General features: G+C 37.9%; 2 protein-coding genes across 4 annotated transcripts in view; one reads left to right on the top strand and one right to left on the bottom strand.

The window, feature by feature from the left end:
- Positions 1-7,822, bottom strand: part of METTL25 (methyltransferase like 25) — a 95,300-nt gene extending 87,478 nt beyond the window's left edge. For all 3 annotated transcript variants that reach the window (XM_045830576.1, XM_045830577.1, XM_045830578.1), the window contains exon 1: positions 7,510-7,822. In XM_045830576.1, the coding sequence (XP_045686532.1) occupies positions 7,510-7,768 (259 nt within the window). In that variant the 5' untranslated portion in view covers positions 7,769-7,822. The remainder of the gene's footprint in view (positions 1-7,509) is intronic.
- Positions 7,823-7,915: 93 nt separating this feature from the next.
- CCDC59 (coiled-coil domain containing 59) lies at positions 7,916-15,357 on the top strand. The gene is made up of 4 exons (XM_045830579.1): positions 7,916-8,098; positions 9,060-9,372; positions 12,629-12,728; positions 14,851-15,357. Exons 1-4 carry the CDS (start codon positions 7,945-7,947, stop codon positions 15,010-15,012), a joined length of 729 nt encoding a protein of 242 aa, XP_045686535.1. The 5' UTR covers positions 7,916-7,944; the 3' UTR covers positions 15,013-15,357.
- Positions 15,358-16,386: the final 1,029 nt, after the last annotated feature.

Below are 16,386 nucleotides of genomic sequence, written 5' to 3'. Positions count from 1 at the left end.
TAATCAAATAGGAAAGAAGAATTAAGCTTTAGTAATTGACAATTGGTGCTGATTTCCCTCACAAAGAGAGGAACTATTTCTGCACTTGACTAAAATTAGTTAAACAAATGTTTGAAAATATGAAAATATGTAAACATACCATAATAAGGAGCAAACAGAAGAACACGAAGAATGAGCACAACCTCTTACGCCAAGGTGTATGAGCTAAAGGGCCCGTGAACCACCTAAAGCAGTGTGCAACGTTCTGTGCCTGTTTGTGAACAGAGGTGCTCCACGTGGGTCACCGCACACTCAACCTCTAGAACAGAAGGCATTATTTTCCCAAACAGCTCCTCAGCTGACTTTCCTAATTTTGCTAATAGAATGATTCATTATTATTCTTCAAGACATTTCCACATTTAAAATCTTAGCATTATCCTTAACTCCTCCATTTCTTTGAACTCTATATAAATATCAGTTACCAATAACTACCAATTTTCTTTGTACAATATCTTTTAAAACTATCACTTCCCCTTTATTTATTTTTTAATTATTTAATAGAATTTATTGAGGTGACATCAGTTAATCAAACTATGTAGGTCTCAGGGGTACAATTCTACAATACATCATCTGTATATTGTATTGTGTGTTCACCACCCCAAGTCAAGTCTCCTTCCATGAACATTTATCCCCCTTTATCTTCTTCTACCTCCCCCCACCCCCCTTCCCTCTGGTAATCACCATCGCTCCCCTTCCATTTCCATCTTGCCGCAGGAACATTGTTCATCTCTAGACTAACACTAAGGGATCCTAACCTGGGTCCCCATGGAAGGATGATTTCAAATAAGTTAACAGACCAGTCTCCCAAAATTGGCCACAACATTTTTTATAATCTTATTTTTAGCTATTTATAAATTGATGAATACTTTGCCCTTTTTCCCTTACTGTCCTCAAATATCTTTGGCTCTTTTGCTTGCACTCTTCTACTTACCTGGAAGGCCTATATACTCTCTATTTAGCCATATTAAATTCAACAAACATTTAATGAATGAGATTCTACTACTTATTATATACTAGATATGAGAACTCAGACCAGAGAGTCAAAGGCAATATTAATCATGATAACACAATGTGCTAAGTGCACTAATGAAGGTAGAAATGAAAGAATATGCAGATGACTATTTTGGTTATTAATTTAGGATAATTAGACCTGGGCTTTGAAAGAAGGTGAGAAATAAATGAATGTTTACTAAATAGATGTGGTGGAGAGTTCCAGGCAAGGAGGACTGCATGTACAAAATCAGAGAGGGGGGAAATGCATGGTGTTATCAGGAAACAAGGCAGCTGAAGAATAAGGTATGTGGGTAGAGAAAGAACAGCAAAAGAAGCATTGATAAGGCTATACCACCTCCTCATATTCTCTCCCTTCAACTGTGGTCAAAAACATATCTTAAAAATTGAGAACTGACAACAAATTATTTCAGTCACCTTCATCAATTAAAGTTGATCTGGAGTCAGACCACGTAGGAAGTTCAATCATTTATCAACTTGGCTGACCCAATAATGACTTGCCATAGGCTTTTTCATCCCAAGATTCAGGTTGATCTTGGCTCTCAACATGATTGTGGCTTTCAGAGCAGGGACACTTAAGGCATGGAGAGTCAAAACTTTAAATCATTATTATTTCCATAGGATCTGAGCACCAGAAGCAACCCTAGACATCTTTGAGCCAAATGGCGCATAACTCTTTTCAGTTCTCAGTCTCTTTTGAAAATGAGAAGCAAACTCCTGAATTCACTTTTAAGGGTTACAGGGAAACTGACTGAAGCCCACAAACCAAGAGCCATAACCTCTAGTACTCGAGGGGGCCAGGATGATTACTACAGTTTGCGAAGCTAGGTAGGGGAAGGGGATACACCCCCATAAAGGGAAGTATTTATCACACAGAGATACACAACAAAATGGCCAGATTTTCTGATATTTTTCAAAAGAAGCTGCAAATCCACATTTGTGTGTCAATTCTGAAATGTTTGCTGAAAATATTAAAAAATGTAAATACTTATTGGTCAGGCAATACATGCTTATAAGCCATGTGAGACTAGGGGGTGGCTATTTTTCCACCTCAGTTATTGGAACACCCCAGGCAGTTACTTCTTAGATGAGAAAACTGAGGACTACAGTCAAATGTCCTGTGCAAGACAGACAGCTCGTCAGAGTCAGAAGCGGAGAGAAGCGGGTCTTCTGACACTAGCTTCATCTGCCTCTACCTAAGGGGAGCAGAATACAGTGGAGGTGACTAATATTTATTATGCCTACTTACTTATTTGAGTAGGTTTTAACATCTATCTCATTTACTATCATACAACCCAGAATTGGGCTTGTATGATTTACATTTTTTAAAACTAAAAAAACTGAGGCTCAAAAGCTTAACTACTTTACACAAGATGAGACAGCACTAAAGCATCAGAGCAAGGATTCAAAACTATCCATGATAACCACAAAACCCATGTTCTTTCTGTGTTGCCTCCTGTTTGCTTACATTAATAGTGGAAGTTCCAGTAGATAGTAGATAAGGTCAGAAGGTGAAGAACTTTGTTTTTCAGAAAATGGGGACCTGTGATGGCTCTTGAACAGAAGAATAACAAGACCAGAACTATGATTTTGACAGATACCTGGAGATTAATTTGAATGAAATATAGAGTCTGAAGGCAAGAACAAAAGCTCAGCCTTATTGCTAAAATTCTGCTGCAAGTTTAAAAAAGGAGGGGGCGAAACTGTTTGCTGTGGGAATAAGAAACAGCAGATCCTTCTCCCAGTTGGAAGAAGATGGGAAATGATGAGCCTGAGTAACAGGAAGGTTGTTAAGCTATTTATGGAGGAGGTTACTGAAGTGATGAGATGAAAAAATAAAAGAAACAAACCCTAGTAGTCATTAAGCCATGTAGGCAAGCTGTTTTTTGTTTGTTTGTTTTTTGGTGAATCGGGGAAAGAATCTAAATTATGATAAACCATGAAGATAGGTTACTATAACTGCAAGGCTAATGATTTGACATAATTTAAACAAACAACAACATAAAATGGATATTCAAGTTTGTTCTGATTGGCTGAACAAAAGTGGAATTTAAGTAGAATGAGGGAAAAAATGCCATAGAGAAGAGTACTCTCCATGAACTTTGTTTTGCTGAACTTTTTAATACTTGAAAGGTATGGGGTGAGATGGAGAACAGAAATGGGTTTATACTATTAAAAACTAGAATATAAATTCCAAATCTAAATGGTCTCATATAAAAAAATAAAAGCACTTTCTATATAACAAAGTATGTTGACAAGTTATCCTGGGTTTCCACAGATTTTATTTGCATGTTTTGCTCAACCTCACTTATAATTGCAATAGTAACCCAGGATAAAATATATAAGGAAAGTGAATAAACAGAAGTCAAATACAATAGGGCTAAACAGATGACACTCATTCTTTCTCTGTTCTCACTTTCTATTTCCAACATGCTTTCTAGTTCCATGTGCCCCAAATTACATGTGAGAGCAATTTCAATGCACCAGTCACCACCATCATCATCACCAACAAAAATGACATAGGATGGCCAGAAAGAAATTTAATCTATTAAATGCAATAAAAATAATTCAAGAGAAAACTCCACAAAATAATAATCTATCGTGGGCATACATTTTCTGTATTGTTCAGGTAAAATACAGTAAATTAATCATACACATGCACACATAAAGGAACCTGGCCAGGATTTATCGTTATCTGCTAGAGAAATTGCCTGACCTCTTCAATCTGCCATTATCTGAAGCCTCCACGGACAATTTTAATAGCTTCTATCTTGTCTTTCTGCTTCCTCCCTTGCCTTTCAATAACCTCTTCACACAGAAGCCAGAGTCATCTCTTTGAAACATAAATCACATCACACCATCAAGCAAAATCCTTAGAGTGCATGCCATTTCATTCAGAGTAAAAGCCAAGCCCTTGGTATGGCCTACAAATCCTACACGAAGTTGCCTCACACCACCTCTCCAACCTTATCTATTACCAATCTACCCTGAACAGCTCTGCGGTGCTTCCAGCATACCCAGTATGCTCCAGCTTAGGCACCTGTTCTTCCCTCAGCCTGAACACTCTTCCCTCAGACAGCTGCACGACTGGCTTGCTCACTTTCTTCACGTCTCTGTTCAAATTTTGTCTTGATAGGTAAGATTTCCTGATCATGATCACTGTATCTAAAATAGCATTCCTCTGCACTGCTACCCCTTGTATGTCATGCTTTTCTTTATTGTATTCATGCTACCTAATATTACACAGAGAGTTTACTATGTCTATACTCTCACTAAACATCAGCTCCACACGGGCAGGGACTTTGTTGGGTTCAAGACCATAACTGTAGAGCCTAGAACAAGGCCTGGGAGGTAGAAGGTGCTCAATAAACATTAGTCAAATAAATGAGTGGATTAAGTGCTGCTATTTCTTAGGCACAAGCTTAACCCTTTCTATGTATTAACTGATTTAATTTTCATAGTACCCCATCAAGTAGATTCTGTAATTATCCCAAAGAGTTAAAAGCCAAGTTAACAAAGCTTTCAAGTGGGGGAGCCAGGACCTGAATCCAGGTAGTCTGTCTGCAAAGCCCATTGTACCATCTGCTCAGGTTGTCTTACAAACATACCACAGACAAGGTGGCTTGAACAACAAATACATTTTCCTTCTCACAGTCCTAGAACCTGAAAGTCCAACATTAAGGTGCTGCCAGAGTTGATCTCTGGTGAAGCCTCGCTCCTGGGCCTATAAGTGGCTGCCTTCTTGCTATATCCTGACATTGTTTTTCTCTGTGTGTGCCCTCCTGGTGACTCTTCCTCTTCCTATTGGATTAGGGGCCTCGTTAAAACATTAATTACCTCCTTAAAAAGACCATATCCAGAGACAGTCACATTGGGGATTAGAGCTTCAACGTATAAAATTTGGAGGACACAATTCAATCCATAACACCCACACTTTATGTCCTTGAAATATAATTATTTTCAACATATTTCCTTTTTATTTTGGAGAATCAGGATTATTTTCAGCTAGATCTTTTTAGTTGAACAGAGAACAACTTTCGGGACTCTGACTGGGCCAGAAGATCACCTGGCAAGAGAAATCTACCGAAATAGCTACACTGAGGATTTTCAGAAAATACTTGGTTTATAAAACACCAAATAATTGTGCCAAACATCTGTTAGTGTACTTCCACACACTATGCATTAGCTTGTTGCAGCTCTGGGAATTGTGCTTATTTGTAACTCCTATTACAAAACCTTACTCTTTGTGAGTCCCTGATGGAATATTCCTTATAAACATAAATTACAAAAATATATTCTTTTTAACACTATAGGCAGCTGACTGTCTGTAAAATTGAGTATTTTCTATAAAAGAGTTTGAATGGCCAAAGACATTTCATAGTTGAACAATTGAGCCTAGATTCTACCTTTGTTGGATAGATACAAAATTGATCAACAGGTTTTCCCAAAAGATGTTAGAAGTTTATTTCTAGCCTAAATAAGTGGTATCATTCATTCATTCATTCAATCACTTGCCAAATATTTACTAACCACTTACTCTGACCAGGCATTGTTCCAGGCACTAGGTATACAGCAGTGAACAAAACATATACAGCAGTGAACAAAACAATGCTTAGATTCTTGAAAGGGAAACAATAAAAATAAAACAAAAAATAAGAATGTGTTAGTGTCACAAAAATATCAGTTTTGATAATCATGACCTTTGGAATTCATTCCTAAATAATTCAGAGTAGACTTTTATCATGGTGGCAAAGAGCTCAGACTCTATGGTCAGATGACCAAAGTTTGAAACTCCATGAAGAGCTGTGCCCTTGGCAAATTAACTTCTCAAGCTGCAATTTCATAACCTGGGAGAAACAGAACCCATCCTGCAAGGCTGATGTATATATTAAAAGAGAAAACGTGCAAGAAAACACTTAATATACTGCAGAGTAAATAATAACTATCAAGTAATCCTATTATTATTTAGAATATGTAAGATAATCTAATTCTTCCATTGCATGAAGACAAAGTTAAATCCATATGAAAGTCTTGGGCTTTATATTTTTTAAAAAGGTAGTTTCTTTTCTTTTGTGGGGAATCTACTATGAGTCATTCATTCATTCATGTAATGAATATTCATTGAGTATTTAATGCATGCCAGTTATTTTACTAAGTACTGGGAATACAACTATTTATAGTACAAACACGGTCTCTGCTCTTTTGCAGTTTAAGTTGCCATATTATCATAAGTAGTGGATATTGGGAGAGAAAACTGAAAATGTGCCTAAGTTTCCAACAATAAACTGTCACTTGAAAGAAACCAATATTTACCAAGTCCTATTTTAGGAGACTTCTCTAATGGTGCTTTGTATTCAGAGAATGATCAATGAATAGCAAGGGCAAGGTTAGAAACACCTGGAAGCAAAGTAGGAGAAAAAAACAAGAGCTCATTACTGTCCTCCCAACGTTCTACTTCCGAAATATACTAGTCTTGGTTGAATCTAAGTTTCTTGAGGTTAAGAAACTCCATAGCCTACAAAAGTTCAAGGCACATAGTAAATACTTTATAAACACTTTTCAATAAGCTAGAAAATATTCCAGATCTTCACTGCCACCAACCTAGTCCAGGATATAATCATCTCTTTCTTGTATTCAATAGTATTGAAAATCTCTTCTAACTGGCCTCTCGGCTTTTGCCCCACTAGTCTATTCTTCAAATAACTATCAGAGTTGTCTTTTCAAATATAAGTTAGGTTATTATACTGACTAAATGGCTCCAAAGTTTCTTATCACATTTACCCCCCCCCCCAAGGCTACCTAGAAAGCCCTGGGCATTCAGCCCCTGCCTACCTCCCAGACCTCTACACCGGCGCTGCTCCGCACCTGGTTCCAACCTCTACCAGGACCTGTCAGGCCTGCCCTTTACAGCCTCAGGGCCTCTGCAATCCCCAGGGCCTGAAATCCCTTCCTGTGGCTCACTATGGGCTGGCGCCTTCTCATGCTCCAGACCACTTAAGTTAAAGTAGCCTTCTCGCACAATTGCTATCTTATTTGCCTGTTTTCATTTTCTTCTTGGTCCATTTTCATCATTTGAAATTATCTTGATGTCTTAAGTGTTGATTTACCTTCGTTCGTATTTCCATAAGGAACCTATAAACACTATGAGAACACTGTTCTTGTTTCCTCCCAGTCAAAAATTATTGCTGAATTACTAAATGAATGAAAGCCCTTGCCTGTTTCTAGTTCTCTTCAAACTGTGGAAATACACAAGCACCCAGGGATGGAAGTTGAGATCCCCGGACAGTGTGTCCGCACCACCTCTCCGATAATCCGATCCCCGTCTCCGCTTTCTGCTAGGGCTAGCCTCGCGGCCCGGCCCCGCTGCTCACCCAATACTGCTCGGTTTCCGCTAGAGGGCAGGATTGGCGGCTCCCGACCACCTCCGTCTCCCAGTCGGTCCTCCCACCCGCCCAGCACCTGATTCCTTCCCGGCTTCCATCAGGGGGCGCGAGTCCGAGGGCCGGGCCTGTGCCTCCCTCGTCGACCTCTTCAGCACTTCCAGCACAGTTTCCGGAGACAGGTCGACCAATTTCTCCCACACGGACTCCGTGTAGAAGTCCACTGTATGCGCACTGGAAATGGGCAGGGCTTTCCTCAGGAACTGCAGCAGCCCCTGCAACTTGGCACGCAGCGTGGACAAGTCCGGGGTCACTGGGAGAGAGCAAGAAGCCGCCATGACACTCACCCTCCCGAGCTGTAGGTGGCGCAAATGTGGTGGTGAGGCGAAAAAGTAACACAAGCCCGGTAAATAGAGCTCGGATCTACACTGGAGTTGGGCGATTGATTGCTTCGGCCTGATAACGTATTTTGACAGCGCCTGTGGTGGCTTTCTGGCGACGGGGTCGGTATGCAATGGCGCCAGTGAGGCCTGCTGCGAGGTGGCGGAAGGGAAGTTTTGGGACGCAGGACGAAGGAATTTCTCCGGTCGGATTCAAGAATAAGAACGTGAAACAGAAGACGTGGCGACCTAACCATCGGCAGCCCTTCGTGGGGAGCGTTCGCGAGGGTATGTAAGAAGGCAGTCATTCAAGTCTTCAGGCTTGTGAAGTCTTAAAATACGGGGCGTGGGGGAGCAGGACGGAGGATTTAGGAACTAGATCCGACCCTGTTTGGGGCAGAGGGAATCATTCCTAAACCAGCTGAGTACGTGGGTGTCCTAGCTCTGGGTGGGAGGACGAAGTAGTTTTGCTAGCGTTTTATCTTTTAACACTTTTCCCGACTTATCCGGTTCTTGATCAGGGCTCTTCCTCTGCAGTTCACCGCGAAACCGTAAGCAGAGAGCATCTACGGGTCCATCTGTGCATGTATTCTGGAAAAGGATAGAGAGTAGGATAGGGCCAGAAATCTGCCCTGTACTCTTCCTTGCTGATTACAAATAACCCAGAGCTCTCCAGTCTTTTATTGGTCATTCTTTCCTTCGCTTTAGCTTGTGTTTGTCACTTTGTCTTGTCCGTGAGTTTCCTCAGATCTCGTTTGGAACGTATAAACATTAGTAAGTTCAGCTAGCTGTTTAGACAGTCATACACCATCTTCTCTCTTTTGTGTTGAGTTACTTTTAAAAATAGGGCGTGTAGTAGTTCCTCTAATGAAAAAAAAAAAGCTGTGATGTGTGGTTTTTTCCCTTAAGTATTGATTGAAGACCTAGATTAAGTCTTGTAGATAATTTAATGAATTGTTTTCATTTGTGAGTTCAATAAACTGGAGTTGTGCAACACCGTAGTTATATTACCTCACTTGAGATTCTTACTTGAAGTGACTGTGCGACTGTTTCCTGCTCTTTTTGCAGAGAACCACCTTACTGTTCACTCCGTTAGCTTAAACTTGTGTCTTGCAGAAATCTCTCAAAGCAAAACAGTCACTGTAGCATCTGAATGTGATGGTGAAAAAGGTTTTCCGTCTAAAATTAACAGCTACATTCATACAACTTATTTTCTGAGGAGGTAATTGATCGTTATTCTTAAATGTAGGACAAGGTTTTGCATTTCGAAGAAAATTGAAGATTCAGCAAAATTACAAGAAATTGCTATGGAGGGAAAAGAAGGCTCAAACTTCACAGGATTCCCAATTCACAGATCGATATCCAGATCATCTGAAACATCTCTATTTAGCTGAAGAGAAAAGACTCAGGAAGCAACTTACGAAAGTTAGCCAGCCTTTGCTAAACCAAGTTAATCAGGCTTTGCCAGCAGAACAGTGTAACGTTGACCCAGCTTTATCAGAAGAACATGGTAGCATTGACCAGCCTCAACTAGAAGAACAATGTAAAGAAGAAAGGGTAAAGTATGTATTGTTTTGAAATCCATTGTTTTAAATTTAAGTAGTGTTTTATGAAAGAAATTATAGAGCAATTTATGTAGAAATTAGAATTGTTGTTTGAGGCATTTTAGAAGTCGTATAATTAGGTGAAAATTTTTTCGTGGAGGTTTTCTGTTTATCTTAAATGATCGAATTAGGCTAGGTTAGTTTAATTGGAGAAGTAATGGAATGGGAATGAAAATATCTGGGTTTTAGATTTCAGCCTCTCAAGTACGTTTAACCTATTTGTGGTTAATGTATGTTGTTAATAAATGTTTTTTTTAAATATTTTTTTAGAGGTATAGTGTGGTGGTTAACAATGTGGATGGATGGGCTCAAAGATGGACTTAGCATGTTGGTACTCACTGCCCTCTTCTCTAAAATGAAAAAGATAATAAGTAATTCAGAGTTGCCATCTTGTACCTCATCAGGGGGGATCATTCACAGACTCTATGGTGTCTCTGGCCTATCGTGACTAGCTGAGCTTATTTGTTATAAGGTACTTTAAAAAGTGTATGGTACATGGGAAGTGTTATATGAGTGCTGGCTGCTGCTGCTGCTACTGCTATTATCAACCCAGTTATTTTTTTCCCCCAGAGGATGTTGACTTAGTCTCAGTTAAAACAGAAATGGCATAACTCCCTAACACTTTGTTTTTATAAGTGCTGCCTTTAAAGCTTTCTCTGCATCTATCCCACTGTTAAAAAAAAAAATGCTAAAATCCAAACTTGCAAAGGAGCTAGGTGTTATTTGGGACCATAACTTTTTTAAAAGTTGTATTTATTGATTTTAGAGGGAGAGAGGAAAGGGGGGAGAAAGAAAGATAGAGAGGCATTGATTTGTTGTTCCACTTATTTATGCACTCATTGATCACTGCTTGTATGTGCCCTGACCAGAGATCAAACTCACAACCCTGGCTTACTGGGATGACACTCTAACCAACTGAGTTACCTAGCCAGGGTGGCACCATACCTTTTACTTCACTAAAATTCTGTCCTTTAAAATTGTGAGCTATTTATGCTAAATGTAATAGGAACTGGGACCCCAGGAAAAAGTATAGTTGGGCATGGAGACAGAGACACTAAAAACTCAGTTTTTCAGTAGGTTTGTCCATCATATTATTGAGTAATGGTGTAAATCTCAGGCAGAAAATTAGTGCTAGAAATGTAGGAATGAATCATTTCCAGTGTTAATTGAAGTGAGGAGGGTTTAATCATGACACAAGATTCTGATCTTCTTAGGTGAAAATGATATTTTTAAAGATTTATTTCGAAGTGAAAGTGGAGAAAAGTTGTCATTAGAGTTCGGTAGAACTGCCTTAAATGGAAAAAGAGGGAAATACAGTGACAGCTATGTCAGTATAGAATTGTGCAAGGTAGGGGATTAGTCAGCTCTCTAATACTTCAAATCCAAGAAAAGCAAGACTGAGAACAGATCTTTGTATTTGTGGTCCCAGCAGTTGTTAGTGACCTTGGAGAGAAGATTTTCAATAGATAACCCTGATGAAGTTTTTACCCTTACATGTAGCATCATCCAAAGTCACGGTCATGGATATGACTATCCAAGAAGAATGTGGAGAGCAAACAACAGTTGGGGAAAAACCTGGAGTTAAAAGAGAAAGAGGCTCCAGCATGACACACTGAGAAGGGGCAGTTAGGATCAGGAGAACAGAATGTCACCAGAACTAAGGGAATGGAATTTTCAAAAGTAGTGAATAGTCAGTTGAGACTGGAAAGTGCCTGTTGAGTTGATCATCGTATTTGGCTGGAAGGTCATCACTGTTTTGGCATGGGTGCTTTGATTGCAGTATGAGAGCAGAAATAAGGTTGCAGAGTTAAGAAGTGAATGTGAAGTGACTTTCGTAGTCTATTTGCTGTTCTTTCTGGACACTTGACTATGAATGGATAGGGAATGGGGGATTGTTAGGATCTAGAGATTGGTGATGGGTAATTTATATATTTGTTTACTTTAAGAAGGTAACCGCTGAAACATTTTATATTCTGTTATGGAGTTGGTGTAGTGAAAAGTTGAGAGACAGGAAAAATGAAGATTATTAATGAATCAGATAGCCTGAGGAATGGAGTCTGGGCCTAAGTGGTTGAATTAGTAGCAGCAGGGTGGTAATGTGGACACTGGCCCACAGTGTCCCCGGCGTTGTGGATGAGACGAGACAAATTCACATGGACCACTGAAGTCCTGCGGAGGAAAAGGGACAACACGGCCACTCTTTCAAGGGGAGAGCACACCGACCCTTGCCTTGACAAGCTTTTATTGGCTTTCTAATAGCATACATCAAAGAAGGTTTTCATTCATTATGCTTAGGTTTGCTTTAGGTAATTACTTTTCACAGATAACAGGGAAAAGGATGTTACTCATTACTTCTTCCAGATTAACAAGGAAAAAGTGTTGCAAATGCAAGGGAACAAAAAGTGTAATTGGTCTGGTTACACTTCAATCAATCCTTGGGAGAATTAGCACAGACTTCAGGAAGTTACTTTAAAGGTATGCAGTAAGCATTTGCTGCCTCAACTCAGGGTGAGGGAGTTTTAGCAAGAACAAGTCACAAAGCAGGCTAGATATAATGCAGGCCTGGTTTCCCACTGGAAAGCTGATCTGTGGGTTTGACATCCTGCATGCCACCGCATGCTTATGGGCTTTCTCCCGGGGCTGAGCTACAATTGCCATTGACAGGTACATCAGTTCCCTGCAGGGTAGGGCACCTTCAGAGGGGTGAGAAGTACTTCAAGATAGAACAGTTCTAAGTGGAAGCGTGGTCACTTATGACTAAGTATGTGAAGTGGAGTAGAGATGAAGTGGTCAAAGAACTTTGGATTTAAAATTCATGTACACCCACAATTTCCATTATGTCCATCAATTTAATGCCTTCTTTAGGCTGTTATTCCTGCCATTCATATGCTGGTTTCCTGTTGTTTGTTTTTGTTTAAAAAAATTTTTTTAACATTCTAGGATCTTTCAGATCTTTCTGTATTTTCCCTGGTAAAATATTTTTCCAAAAGTCTCCACTTACCACCTTGTAATCTATCTTGAAAGCTGTAACTACACTTTTAATAATGTTATGTATTTTGTTGATAAAATTAATGTCCTCTTTCCCCTTCTCTCTTCCCTTCTATTAAATTGCATTAGTTAGATTTTACTACACAAGTGCTATAGTTGACAAAGTTGTCATAATTTTAGTTATATTGTTTTTAATCATTGTGACTTATTTCTTTATCTTATAAAGCTTTGTTACAATTCCAAAGAAAAATAAAAAGAAAACATCAAATCAAAAAGCACAAGAAGAATATGAACAAATACAAGCTAAGCGTGATGCTAAGAAACAAGTAAGATCTTTAAAAATATTTAGATTCATTTTTCCTATTTATGCAAAACGTATATAGAAACTGTTTCTGAGCGTGGGTCACATAGTATGCCCCTGTAAATATTTGTTTAGTAAATGAATGGCATGAGCAGAATTGGAGAATTTCAACATATTCAAATTCCTTGATTACTTATATTATCCTAGAGAGGTGGTCAAAAATAGGATTTTAAAGATGTTGCTCATAGGTTAATCATATGAGCTTCTAGAAAAATAGTTACTAAAGGTTTGTTCCAGGAGCTTGCACTTTTAACGAGAAACTCAAGAAATTCTCATGTGTAATAAAATTTGAGAACCACTGACATGAGAAAAATACAGATGACTTTCATAATTTTACAAATGACTTTCATAATTTTACATTGAAGCAAGTAAAAGCCAGACAGGAGATGAATAAAAATTTTGTTTTTACTGTAAAGAGTTAGTCTTACCAATTAAAAAGCCTACTAGATTAACTTAGCAAAAAGTTACTACTCCCTGTAATCATTAAGAAACCCAAAATTAGAATAGACTTTTCCAATAAGGAAAACAAAATTATCTACTTCAACAAAATTATCATTATCTATCACTTTAAATTCCCCAAAGGTGGCACTGATACATAATTTTTTTTAATGTTTTAGCTTTAGAATTTGTGTAATTAAGAAATCTGGAAATTTCACATCTAAAATTTTTATGATTATTCTTACACTGGTGGCAGGCTAAGGTGAAGCAGAAACATTTCTCCATTGAAATAGTGAACCTTTGTTTCATAGCTTATTACTTTCTGCCTTTTTTCAACTGCCCATCTGATTTCTGCCACCTTTGAACATAGTATACCAGAAGTACAGTAAGGACCACTATACTGGAAAACATTTAATACCCTCAGGTTTCCCTTATATAGATAAATGTTAGGTCTTTGTAATTATGAAAATTGACAGTCACTTAGATTTCAAATGTTAATAGCCAGCATGAGAAATCAAAATTAAGAACATTAATTAAATAAGGACCCATAATTGATGGTAAGATTATTTACTATTTATTTTTGTTTTACTTTGTGTAGTGAAACTCACCCCATAGGGATAAACTACACTCCAGATACCTAAATTCACAAATAAGTTCCAGATCTTTTTGTGCTTATTAAAATAAATGAGGTGCCATACCACATGAGAACATAAGTTTAAGTGATAATGGCATAGCATGATAGAGAATTGCTCAGATTTTGAATTTTTACAAGATCTAGATATGAGACATAACTACCATTTCTTGGTCATATCACTTTCCATATCACTGACCATCACCTCCTTGTCTGTAAGATGAAGATAAAAAGCTAGCATAGAAGTTTTAAAAAATAAAATGTACTATGATGTATATGACAGTACTTGGTTAATTAATAAGTCACCATACAAATTTAAGGCTGTGTCATTTGGGGGCTGTATGCATTACAGGGGAAATTGAAAAATGGTGCACATAATACAGTATTTAAAAACTTTTACTTAACTTTATATTCAATTTAGTAAAAATATTACCATACATTTCAAGTAGTGCTTCTTGGGTCTGTACACTATATAACTTTGAAATATTTTTCTTAAACTCAAATGAACTTGAGTCTTTGTCTCAGCAAATGAAATGAGCATGATAATTCTTAAATGGTTAAAAATCATAATGCCTAGCACAATGTTTTGCACATATATGGTATGTAGCCAAAAGTTTTTCTGTAATGAAATCTCTCACATGGCAAAGTAAAAAGAATACCAAATATATTCAGGAAATGAAAATTTTAGTTGTATATGGACTAGAAAAACTCTAAAGTCCCTTTTAATTCTTCATTGGGTCTAGTTAAATGATGAAATCATTCATAAAAATGTCTTCTCTTCTGTGCTCTGATATTATTTGCATACAGATAACTAAAATTGTTTAATAACTTTATGTTATAGTGTGTATTATAGTGAAAATGCAAAATGTACACTACTTTTAGTAATGGGTAACACAATATTTTGAAAACTAAAGGGACAAACCTAAAGTGCTTACATGATGATACCTATTTCATTGCAATTTCTGGACTATATCCACTGTTTGTTACTAAAGAAAATTATATATGTTGATAATTTCAGGAATTTGAGATGAGAAAGCAAGAGAGAGAAGAAGCTCAAAGACTCTACAAAAAGAAGAAAATGGAAGTGTTTAAAATATTGAGCAAAAAAACTAAAAAGGGCCAACCAAACTTAAATTTACAGATGGAGTATCTTCTTAAAAAAATACAAGAACACAATTAAATTGGACATTTTGTTCTTAAAATCAAGGGTTATAAGATCTGTCTATCAAGGTCCTTTGTATATGTAATACTTTCTAACAATTCACTAAATTTGTCAACATAAACTGGATTGCTTTGCTATGCTATGCTATGCTATGCTAGATATAAAGTATCCAAATATTTTTATTCATATAAAGGAAAACTTTCTATATGTCCTCTACGTAATATGATTTGCTTGTTATTTATTTGGCCATGAAGAAAAGGTGGCCTGAATAACTGAAAGAACCTTCTATTTGCGTTACAGGTTCAAGTGTTCAGTACTTTCATGCCCCATAAAATTCAGATGAAATAAAATGTTTGAAAATAAGGGAGCAGAGCTTTCAATGGAGCATTACCATGAAGGTTTTCAGTTTAGTAATCAACTGTTAACAGTTGATTATTAAAATTAATTTTAATAATAGAGGCAAAGACTCTCTTGGACTTAACGTATTTTAAAATTAAGCACATGTTACTGGGGAATGGACTTTTTGAAACTTGAGAGCACTGTGCCTGAGTGCTGAAACTGCCTTCCGCCCCCACCGTTTAACAGTAGGGTCTTCATAAAGCAGAGTTTGGGGTAACAACTCAGAAAGCCTGATGTTTATAAACATTCCAAAACTGTGCATACATAGTTTGTTAGTGTCCGATGCTGAGAGCCCAGCAGTGTCACAGCAAGAATTGAGCTTTCCAGACCCCGTCACTGTGTAAGAACACTCACCGGAGCGTTCCTGGTCTCTGTCAGTGCACTGGTGAGCTGAGACAAAGTGCTTTAGTACTGCTGCCATCTTGCAGTCTACAAAATGAGAAGGCTGTCATTTTTAGATAGTTGATTATACAATGATACTTGTAAAACATTGCATAATAAAGTTTTTAAGATATTAGATACAGCCTGAAATGCATTAAGGTTTTAGGGAGTCTTTGCATTCTGATCACTCTGCATTTAAAAGTGTAAGAGGAGATGCTGAGGAAGCAATGTACTAAGAAAAGGTAATTCTTTATTGCCTAGAGAAACTGCTTAGGAATTTGCAATATGTAATACTACATTTAAAATAAGCAATTCAGGAAACCTACATTTGGCTACACCCTTTCATATCTTTCCACATCTATCATGTCTCACATCTCTGTGCCTTTGCTTATGGTGGTCCCACCACCTGAATCACCACCACCTTCTCCAGTGTCCCTGCCACTCTCAGTGACCAAATTCCTACTCATTCTTCAAAACTCAACTCGGATGTCCCTTCCTCCAGGGAACCCTGCCTGACTCAACCTCCCTCACCCCCACAACCCTAACTTAAGGCTCAACCCCACTGATCTCACACACCCCATGCATATATTTCTTTTCTTCCTACCCATATTT

Source organism: Phyllostomus hastatus, unplaced genomic scaffold (genome assembly GCF_019186645.2).
Source record: "Phyllostomus hastatus isolate PE091 unplaced genomic scaffold, TTU_PhHast_1.1 phas_contig_152, whole genome shotgun sequence".
NCBI classification, from domain to species: Eukaryota; Metazoa; Chordata; class Mammalia; order Chiroptera; family Phyllostomidae; genus Phyllostomus; species Phyllostomus hastatus.
Note: the sequence above shows the minus strand (reverse complement) of the source record. Positions and strands in the feature narration are given on the sequence as shown.